This window comes from Antedon mediterranea, chromosome 6, assembly GCF_964355755.1.
Source record: "Antedon mediterranea chromosome 6, ecAntMedi1.1, whole genome shotgun sequence".
In the NCBI taxonomy this organism is placed as follows: Eukaryota; Metazoa; Echinodermata; class Crinoidea; order Comatulida; family Antedonidae; genus Antedon; species Antedon mediterranea.
The window spans coordinates 29,506,445-29,517,359 of record NC_092675.1 but is presented as its reverse complement, the minus strand read 5'-3'; the positions used below and the strand labels follow the sequence as shown (position 1 = coordinate 29,517,359).

The following is a 10,915-nucleotide window of genomic DNA, read 5'->3' as shown; positions in this document are numbered from 1 at the left end:
GAGGTAGGCCATATAATATCTCTAGATACAACAATCTGAATCACTAAAGCGTGGTTTTCACTAGCGACGCAACGCAAGGATGTAACGCAACGCAAATGAATTGACCAATCACAAGCGATGGCTTATTCGCTTATGATTGGTAACTGTCTATAACTTCGCTTGTCATTGGCTTGCGTTGCGTTTACGTCCTTGCGTTATGTTCTAGTGGGAACCAAGCTTAAACAAACATTTATCATATGAAAAAGTAATTGTTTAAATTTGTTGAGAAAACAATGTATTGCGTGAAAAATATTGACGATTGACTGCCAATGTTGTAGTGATATAAAACAAAATTTAAGTTAATATCATTACTTCTGGTCAATTGACAAATTCAGTCATTACCTTAATTAATACAAAAATATACTTTTTTGACAATTTAAGCCCAATATTTTGATGTTATGCGCATTCGGTAACGAAATTTGAGGTTATCGGGTCAAAGGTCAATATTATGATTTCCAGTCACTTTTGGGAAAAATAGTTCGTTAGACCAAATACTAACATGTATATTGTGAATATTTTAAGACTAACCTCATGTTTCTACTGTCAGTAGTTTTCGAGATATGACCATACTAGGGTCAAAGGTCACAATTCCGGAAATGATGATTCAGGCCATTTTCTAATAAAATGTTGAATTAGAGTGAATAGAAACATATGTGTTCTAAGCAATTTAACACTAAAATGAACTCTGTACCCCTACCGGTTACTAAGATATGGACCATCATTTTGTTTTGGCAGCCATTTTGAAAATACTCCAAATATGGTCACAAAATACATTTTTTTCTTGGCTACAGTGATTTTTTTTAATCTGTATGTCCAAGTGAACATATGTGCAAAAAATGAAAACTTTGTCATCCGTGTAACGTTTTTGATCATTTTTTATGTATTGTCCCTTGAAACACAAAAAAATGAAGGTCAGAATATTTTTAATTTAAACTGGCCATATCAAAGTATATTAAAGTTATTCACTTTAAGTCGAAAATTCGAGCCAAAAACAACAATTTTACGTAATTAACAGCTAAATTAACTTGATTACATTTCTTCTGGAAAATCGTCACGAGCGAAAGTAAACAAAGATTTCAAACCATGATTATACATTATGCATGATGCTAATTAGGATTGTTTACAACTCGTCACGGTTGAGAAGGTGTTTTCACACAGATCGCGAGGAAGTTTTATGATTATGCATACAGAGTAGCCAAATAAGCGCGTTGCATTATGAGATATGTTTTGATCGAAAACTTTGACTGGAAGTCAAAGTTATTTTTTGAACCAAAAAACGTCTGTATTTCAGTTAATTCTTTTTTTTTTCGACTAATTTTTGGTGAAAGTTAATAACTATTATGATACTTCAAAATGACCCACTTTTTTTCGAAATCTTTTATTTTTTATTTTTTTGGAATTTGACAAAGGGACAATACATCTTTAAGGCACCCCACTAATAGGTTGCGGAATGGCGGTTTACATTTACACACAAAAAGTGTGATGTGCCTAAATATGGTAGTGATATGACATCATCATTTCCTTAATATGGGCACATCACATTTGTTTGTCACATAAAGTGTGGACAGAGCTTTACAGTCTCTGCTGCATGCAGGGGGAAGGAGAATGAATCATCAATGTAACTCCCATGAATACTCCCCTCATGCGGTGAAGAAGAGTCGAGTCACAGAGAGAGGAAAAAAAAATAAAACAGCAAGCAGAGAGAGAGGTTGTTGAAAATACGCCGTTGAAAATATATAACAAAGAATGGCTTTGAAAAGGTTACAAAAGGTAGGTCTAGATAATATACAATTTTATAATTAATTTCTGTTGTTTTGCGTTGTTTTGGTTATATTTGAATTCTGTTTTTGGATGTTTTGTGTGGCTATATTTTATTGTGGTGTCGGAGATTCTAGGCATAAAGTCTACCCAGCCTAGAATAGGTAGGTAAGTAGGTCTAGCGCCGACCCGGAGAGATTTCGAACCTAGCCAAGCTATGGACAAAAAGGAAGTAAATTGTACCAGAGTTGGATATAGGCTATCAAAGTCCATCCCATAATAGTAGCTTTGAAATATAAAATATATATAATTATATAAATATAGTAGGCCTACTACTAGAGGCTACCAATAATAATAATACTAATAGATGCTAACTATGATTTATATTGTGGTATTGTGCTTCCCTTTATTTGTTATCCTTTGATCATTATTATTTTACTTGTTTGTAGGAATTACAAGATCTAGGTAGAGACCCACCAGCCCAATGCTCTGCAGGACCAGTGGGAGACGATTGTAAGTTCATCAGGCCTATCTATACTAAGTCTTTATTACTCATAAATAAATAACACGTTGTATAATTCTCAACCAAACATGATGATAACATCATCAATACAGAATCATCCATTATCATTAATTTTCTGTATCATAAATGTGTTATTTTTCTATCGTTTGTAAAGATTTTACAATTAAATTAAATTAAAAATTTAATTAACTTTCTTTTAACAATTACCTTTCAATTCACTTGCAGTGTTTCATTGGCAAGCAACAATAATGGGTCCTGTAAGTATTTCATTAAGATAATTAAGTATGAACTTATTAAACCGGATTTAATAGGATGCTGTTAATTTGCGACGACCTACGACTTACTAAAGTATTCTTGTTAATCCACCATGCGCATGCAGGAATATTGCTCCCCACATCAACAGAGTTTTGCTGGTTTCTAAAGCTCTGTCTACACTATCAAACTAGTTGTGATGTGGCCAAATATGGTAGTAATATTCCCAAATATGGTAGTGATATGACATCATGTTCATATGGGCACATCACATAAAGTCCAAATGACGATTTGTCCTATTGATTACGTGTATTTAATAGCTGCTCAATGAAGCATAGCACAAAGAAAAACATGTATTCTTGAAATCGGTCATCATTTGCATTGGTTTTTATTCAGTGAGAGTATGCTGTATTATGTCATCAGAAAACAATAAATATCAAACTAAAAATGAGAAACAATAATATTTTAAGTAATTTTGATTTATAAATTTTTACCACAATGTTTTTGAGTTCCTGGATTCAAGTAAGTAAAGAAAGCAAGTAAACAATAAATAATTGTTGTTTTCAGCCTGAGAGTCCTTATCAAGGAGGTGTGTTCTTTTTAACTATACAATTTCCAACTGATTATCCATTTAAACCACCCAAGGTAAGCAAATTGTATGAATAGGAAGGCGTGGGTTCCACTAGAACGCAACGTAACGCAGCGACATATCAACGCAAAGTTTAGTATTGCATAATCACAAGTGGGAACCAACGACGTAACAGTGCTGCAAACATCGATATGTCGTTTTGATTTTGATTTCACGCAACAATGCATGGCAAAAGAACACCGGAAAACATATAGTACAGCGCATATTCAAAAGTATGCTGGGTGAACCAGGTCAAAGTCTACGGCAACTTAACTAATGTTGATGCGCAACAAGCAGGTTTGATTTCACGCAGGCGGGGGCAAACACAATTATTGGAATGGCATTTTGTTACGTTGCATGGTTTGCGTTAGGTTGCGTCGCTAGTGGAAACCATGCTTTAGTTATCACACCAAGTTGAGAATAGAATTATTTTGTTTGTATCTATGTTATATTAGCATGGAGATGGAAAGTACATGTAGCTAAAAGTTTCACTCAACCAGACCAGTCTCATTTAGTGTTATGTAATAAAGGTTGTCTATTTAAAGCCCTTTTCACATCACATAAGAAAAGTTAGTGCTAGTGTGAGGGAAATTTTGTTTAAAATCTCACCATCAAGAAGCAAGTTAGTGCTGGTATTTAGCTGACTATCTTAATCACAGTATGTTATGCTAATAATATAATAATCAAATAGCTCCCTCAACTTTTTAATTACAATACTTTTCTCCCAAGATTTGTATGAAAACATGTAATAAATCGGGAAAACAAGATGTTACATTACAGTACAACTTGTTGAAAATTATAACAAGTTGTAAAAATGTATGCAGTGTAAAAAAGATGCAGTACTCTAACTAAACTAAATAAATGGTTTCATTTAGATTTAATGTAAATAAGTCGGTTTCAATTGATAAACACTAAATTTCATTTTTCAATCTTGTTTAATAGTTTAATATGATTTAGTGTAATGCATTTCACCTCCTCCCATTAAATGCGTTAAGATGCAGTTTAAATAAAGGGTTTAACATTTCTCAAACATTTATTAAGTTGAACTTAAAGTGTTGTTATTTATGAATGCTATGAATATTAATTATTAATGTTTATTTCATCTCATTCTAGGTTGCGTTCACAACAAAAATTTATCACCCAAATATCAATGCAAATGGTAGTATTTGTTTAGACATTCTGCGGTCTCAGTGGTCACCAGCATTGACCATATCTAAAGGTTAGTTTATGGTTATTTATCATAATAAATTCAGCCATATTCAATAATTATATTTAGGACTATTCACCAGTCACGTTACACAGACGAGCAGTAACAGTAAGCGGAAAACTGCGTAGCTTGTCCCACGTAGAATCTGTATCTATTCTGAGCGTAAACCACCTGTCTGCTCCGCGTTTTGTGTAAATTGTCATAAGAAATGACATAAGATTCAATATTTTTATTACCATTACCGCTCGTCTAAATTGGCCTTTACAGTAGATATTATGACTATTCCCACAAAGACAAAAATTGATTGGTAGGCAGGTACCCACCAAATACAAATTATGTTATTTATTTCCATAGTGTTGCTGTCAATATGCTCTTTATTGAATGACCCTAACCCAGACGACCCACTTGTCCCAGACATTGCTCGAACATTTAAAAATAATAGAGAGAAATACACATCAACAGCCAGAGAATGGACTCAAAAGTATGCAACATAAAAAGGAGAGAAAGAAGAAGAAGAAAAACTAAACTAAACAAGAAAATGAAGGAAACAAATTTAAAAATGCGGCTATATATGTTTTAGTGTATAAATTAAAAGTATCAAAACTGCTTTGTGTTAAGAAATACAAGCATTTAATGATACGGTTGATTGATCACAAGGTGTGATTTCTTGATCTTACAAACAATTGCAGTTAACGCAATGAGTTTTGAATTGAAGTGTAAGATTTGGAAAGGGTGCGTGGAATAAATCACAGTTTACAAAAAGTTAGTAGGGGTTATTTTTGGGAGAACATTAATATGGTCTTGACTGTTTTCACCAGCTCATGACCAGTACTTCTTATCATAGTACATTAGTAATCAGTTGTCATTTGCTGTAGATAGTTTAAAACCTTTAATATCACAGACATTTTTATCTGGAGTAAATTATTAACATATCTATACACAGTCTATAGTTAAAGTAGTTATACTTGCGTGCGGTAGTTACCAACATTAGTGTCAATAATAATCTGCAATTGATAAATGTTAGTAAATTTGCTTTTTCTTTTCAATATTTTTAAGTTGCATTTTATACAAGTTACGACTAACAAAGGTTTTTTTTTTTTTATCTAGGCTTTTTTTGCGTGTGACATGTTAGATACGATATTTCACCAACAAATTACAAGCAATGGACTGTGTACTTCTTATGTACCGTATTTCAGTTGTAGCTCCCTCTAGTGTTTATAAATGACGTGAGGTGGTAGTGAATAAAATTTGGTAAATTTGAATATCTCTACTGTACATAATAATGTTAAGCCTACTCCACATTACTCAAGAATTCAACACTACATAGTCACCCTCATGTTACAGTACTATAACCAGTACGGTACTTTGTAGGAACCACAAATCTTAGTAGATAAATTAAATAAGGTTTTCGTTTTACATTTGTCAAAAAACCTATAATGACCTTTTAGTTATATGTGTGTGTAAACAATGAAACTAGTTCTAAAGCTCTGTCTACACTATCAAACTAGTTTGATAAAAAAAGTGTGATGTGCCCAAATAATATGGTAGTGATATACCCAAATATGGTATTGATGTGATGTCATCATGTCCATATATGGCCACATCACATTTTATTGTCGCATAAAGTTTGATAGTGTAGACAAAGTACTGTATTCTTTTGAAAATCACAGTGAACAAAATGGTTTACGTGGAGACTCGCTACACGTTGGTCCCTCCCGTATTGGATTAAGTTTTACGCAAAATGGTTATAGTTTCACTAGTACTACATGTTAGTTCTCAGTTGTAGGCCCATGTTGGATAAAGTTCATTGAGGGTGTAGATCAAATAAATGATCCTGTGGTGTTGGCCAATGATAACATTTGTTTCATCTTAATTTCATATTTAAAGGAGCTCATTTCATCTTTATCAACTGTTTCAGCATTTTCTTACTCAAATTACATCTAGAAACTTTTAAATTGAAGTTGACAACTTTTTTTCAAGCGCAATAGCAAATATTTGTAGGTCATTTTGTACACAAATCAGATATTTGGATGTGTTGTAGTTTCAATAAAAAATACAATTTTTCGAACAGTGGTTTGAAAACGAATTAATAGTTCAAAAGATTGAATACTTGTACTGTATGTGTAATGTCTTTGTATGCTCTTTTTATACATGAGAGCGTAGAAAAATGGGTTTCTGATTTATAGAATTAGTAAGTGGTTATGTAGATATATAGTAGTGTCTATAGCTACTATTTGATTGTCTATAATACTAATAGTGTCTATATCTACTACTGTATTTGATAACTGTAGACCTAGTCTATAATAAAAGTAGTGTCTATAGCTACTATTTGATTGTCTATCTAATAGTGTCTATTTCTACTACTGTATTTGATACTGTAGGCCTAGTCTATAATAAATAGTAATGTCTATAGCTACTACTTAATTGTCTATTTATACTAATAGTAGTGTCTATAGCTACTACTTAATTGTCTATATATGGTAGCGACAGTAGCTACTATGATTATCTGCATTATTTATAGATAATTAAAGTCTTGTTTTTTTAACGTTGCTTGTAGGTTCTTACTGGCAAGTTCCCATTGAATTTGCTACTGCAAAATCACAATAATAATTAAATAAATACACAGTATTAAATTGTAATGATTTAGCTTTTCATTGTAATGTTTTCATAATGATTAACAGCGCAAATGCAAGCATTTTAGGGATGCAGGCCCTTGAGCTATGCTGTAAATGATGGTTATTTCACTGTGATGTTTCATCTAATCTTCACATGGCAGTTATTACAGTATTATTGGTCAATTACTGAAGCCATGTTCAGTGGTATCTCGCTACAGGCCAACTAAAAAGACAATACAGTACTCGCATTTTAGTATAAGCGTTATAATACCAATTCTACAGTTGTGACATCACTGATCATATGATGCTCTTTCAACCAATAACTAGATGGTAAATGTTTATAAAACCTGTATTGTTTTTTAAAACCAAAAGAACAAATAACCGTACAAAAATCTTTACATAGTTTATAAGCACCACCACTATAGTTACAATTGTTTATTCACACAAAATATATATAAATCATACTATACACCAACAAATATAATAAACTAACCTTAAAATAATAAAATAATTTTATATTTTAAAGCTTGCATTGTATTAGACCAAATGTTCATGTTGTGAACTATGTACTATTTTAACTACCTGTATTTATTTTATTTTATTCAGTTGTCAACCAACAGCGATGAAACCGACACTAACAGGTTGAATAGTTTGCAATAGGTATTTATACCAGGGAGGTAATAACAACTCTCAACAACTCCCTGTTTATATTGTACCATTGCTCCATTGTGCTAAAATTGTCCAATGTGTCCTTGGTCTATAAACAATTTTCAATACATGAATTTATTCACTACAATTAACCCCCTAATCACTACAAATTAAATTTAATTAGTTTGAATTTAGATTCCTTTGTATTGATACCATCCCACATTTATGACGTTTTCTCAAGAGCTCAATTGCATATGTAGTATCCGACATGAATTAAGATGTTTCCTCTTTTTAAGATCTCAACTCTGATGCGGTATCCGACATGAGTTAAGATGTTTTCTCTTCCTTTTTCTGGATGATGAGAGGACCAACATTATCACAACAAGCTTCATTATGTTTATTATGTGAACCATCACAATATGGAAACTGAAAAGAAATAATAATCAATAATAATCATGGAGAAATAATACCATTTGTGGAAAGTGGTGTTTAATGAAAATTGTTACTTTCAAGTTATATCTCTCTATTCGAGGAGAAAGGGCTATTGTCGGTTTATCCAGATAAGGCAGGCATGAACTAGACTACAACAATAAAAAAACAAAAATAATTATCTCATTCTACTACACCAACAGTATGTCTAACCATTACACAGCGATTATTCTAATTGTTGATCTTTGACCTTTATGCTGAATACTATCTCTGTTTATGTCAATATTCGAAATACTATGTGTATAAATTGATTTAGTTATATTGACTATTAAGCTACATTCGCTCTTGTAGTATGAATGACAATCCTGTATATATACCTTTTTAGATCTCCAACATCTACAAAAGCAAGTTTTGTTACCCAGATCCTCCACATCAAAAGAGTCAACAATTTTATCCTTATCTTTATCAAGACAGTTAAAATTCACTTTTGGTGGCTTGGGTTGATCATCTTTCTTTCCCTTCATGGCAGACACAACCAGGTATACCGCTGCTGCTAGAGCACCAACTAGTGGCACTATGCGCAACACATCAGATCCTAGACAAGATAAAAACAAAAATCCAGTCATTTTCCTATTAAATCTTTTTGACCCAATCATGTCATGCACCTTCACAATTCTGTTATCTACCATGCCTATAATCAAAGGGCATGAATGTTTTTGAGTGCGATGGTACAAATAATTTAATTCGGTGAAGGATGAAATTCTATTTTGTGACGTGATGAAGCCCGAGTGAAAATAGAATTTCATATTTTACTGAAGGAAATTTTGTTCATAGGCCAGAAGATTTTTTTCCGTACATAAAAAAAGACAACTATTCCATGATCATTAAATAGTACATAATAATGCATGCCATGTGACCCACAATCGTCCAATCAGATATATTTAGAGGTGTTAAAACTTACTATATAGGCCTAGTTAGGCCTTGGCTCTTTTAGGCTTTTAATGTTTAAATCTGTAATTCTTGTTACCCTTTTATACGCCCTTTACACAATGACATTCTTATCTCTTAAAAATCTGTATCCGGCCACCATTCGCAATACTGTACAGAGATACATTTGTGAACTCCGCCCCCTAACCTCTAGGCCTAGCTCGGCCTAATATATCTATCTAGCTACCACCCTAACGTACGTCGTGCACGGCTAAACTATAACTAAAGTCAACCCTTACAAAACAATAAAAACATTAAACATTTGTTATGGTGAGCCTAACTGATTCAAAGGCATTTATACAAATGGTTGTACCTTCCATTGCTGGAAAAATATTGCGCTATTTAACTGAAATTAGTAAAATCTAAGCAACAATACTCGGTTACATACACTGATGCAGACCGAGGTCAGGTAAATCTCACACACAACAACCAACAACGCATGTGCGAAACGAACAATAAGTAGACAACAAGCACATGACGTAAAACTAACCTTGGGAATTCCATTTTTTCCGACAAACACGGCTCTAACTTACCTGTTAGGTCACCAAACCCTGCCAACGTGTCAGGAATGGGTAAATTACGAAGATAATTTGGAAATGTAACTGTTATCAACAATTTTAAGGACTCCATGTCAATTAAATTAAAATTAGGGACTACTCTGGTTCTCAGGATGAAGAAAATGAACTAGAGACACCACCAGGCAATAGGTGGCGCTCGTGTTTTTTTTCAGTTGAGGTTTGGTGGAAATCAAAGTTTTTGGCAATAGGCCTACCCCGGCAACTAAGTTTATATAATAAAATGATAATTTTCTATTGATCAGTTCAACATATCGTAATAATAGTTTTCATCGTACGATTTATAATGCTGTATATATTACTCAAATACTAAATATTTGATTACGAAATGTTGCAATACTTCAATGCAATATATTCAATAATAATATATCATTTTATTTGTACAGTAGGCCACACGGACGCATCATCATGATGCGTATAATTGAAATTCAATTTAAAATTCCAGACATACTTTCACCCTTCAATATAATAAATAAATATATATTTAAGCTACTTCTATTATTTAAATACTTTAAATATATATTTATTATAAATTTATTTTAGTATAGTTACACTGCTGACTGCACTACTCTTTTATTAGCATCATGGACAAATTAATCTCTTTTATTTTATTATTTGTTGGTCAATAGATCATAAGAATGAAATGAAATATATTGTGTTTTTAAATTATAAATTGATTACAGCTTTTAAACATCATTGGTATTTTGTTTACTTTCTATTGTTTTATTAATTCAATTTGGGTAAAAACTTAATGTTTTGTCCTCCACACCCGCATAACATTAAAATCATGACATGGGGGCTAATGTATTAATTACATTCCTCCAATAAATTAATAAAAGTTCAGGAGACTGAAACCTAAACACTTATTACAAAAAGAACTAATGGAGGTTTTTGGTAGGAAAAGTTATATAAACGCCGTGTAGTTAATTATTGAATTGAAAAATAATAATATGATGATTTGCAAAGTAGCGGGGAGTCAATGACCGCGATGATGGTCCACTTTTTTATAGAGGGCTCCAACAGAAAACTTCAGCCTATCGCCGTAAAATGTCGATGTTAAATAAATTATGTAATGTTTGTTGTTTCAGATATTACACTATGTAATCCTTTCACTTATGTAAATAACATTTATATTAATATATATTTATACAAGTTCAACATTTTTCTGGTTATAAATAATGATAGAAAACGAAGGAGAGAATTCTAGAATACTAGTATAATATGACACGTGACCAATCGTCCGCCATCGTTCGG

At 32.4% G+C, this 10,915-nt stretch overlaps 2 protein-coding genes across 2 annotated transcripts; one reads left to right on the top strand and one right to left on the bottom strand.

Moving 5' to 3' along the window:
- Positions 1–1,452: 1,452 nt before the first annotated feature.
- LOC140051458 (ubiquitin-conjugating enzyme E2 2) lies at positions 1,453–4,934 on the top strand. The gene is made up of 6 exons (XM_072096678.1): positions 1,453–1,809; positions 2,247–2,310; positions 2,546–2,577; positions 3,140–3,217; positions 4,314–4,419; positions 4,762–4,934. Exons 1-6 carry the CDS (start codon positions 1,786–1,788, stop codon positions 4,899–4,901), a joined length of 444 nt encoding a protein of 147 aa, XP_071952779.1. The 5' UTR covers positions 1,453–1,785; the 3' UTR covers positions 4,902–4,934.
- A 2,508-nt stretch (positions 4,935–7,442) lies between these two features.
- On the bottom strand, positions 7,443–9,770 carry LOC140051460 (CDGSH iron-sulfur domain-containing protein 2 homolog A-like). The gene is made up of 3 exons (XM_072096680.1): positions 9,620–9,770; positions 8,477–8,694; positions 7,443–8,096 (listed from the first exon to the last, which is right to left on the bottom strand). The coding sequence occupies exons 1-3, from the start codon at positions 9,714–9,716 to the stop codon at positions 7,998–8,000; spliced, it is 414 nt and encodes a 137-aa protein (XP_071952781.1). The 5' UTR covers positions 9,717–9,770; the 3' UTR covers positions 7,443–7,997.
- Positions 9,771–10,915: the final 1,145 nt, after the last annotated feature.

Excerpts from the sequence above, each read along its gene's own strand:
- LOC140051460 (XM_072096680.1), bottom strand. The coding sequence starts at position 9,716 with ATGGAGTCCTTAAAATTGTTGATAACAGTTACATTTCCAAATTATCTT. Across the intron at positions 8,695-9,619 it reads AGGGTTTGGTGACCTAACAG|GATCTGATGTGTTGCGCATA; the intron begins GTAAGTTAGAGC and ends TATCTTGTCTAG. Across the intron at positions 8,097-8,476 it reads GATGTTGGAGATCTAAAAAG|TTTCCATATTGTGATGGTTC; the intron begins GTATATATACAG and ends ATTTCTTTTCAG.
- LOC140051458 (XM_072096678.1), top strand. The coding sequence starts at position 1,786 with ATGGCTTTGAAAAGGTTACAAAAG. Across the intron at positions 2,578-3,139 it reads AAGCAACAATAATGGGTCCT|CCTGAGAGTCCTTATCAAGG; the intron begins GTAAGTATTTCA and ends TGTTGTTTTCAG. Across the intron at positions 4,420-4,761 it reads AGCATTGACCATATCTAAAG|TGTTGCTGTCAATATGCTCT; the intron begins GTTAGTTTATGG and ends TTATTTCCATAG.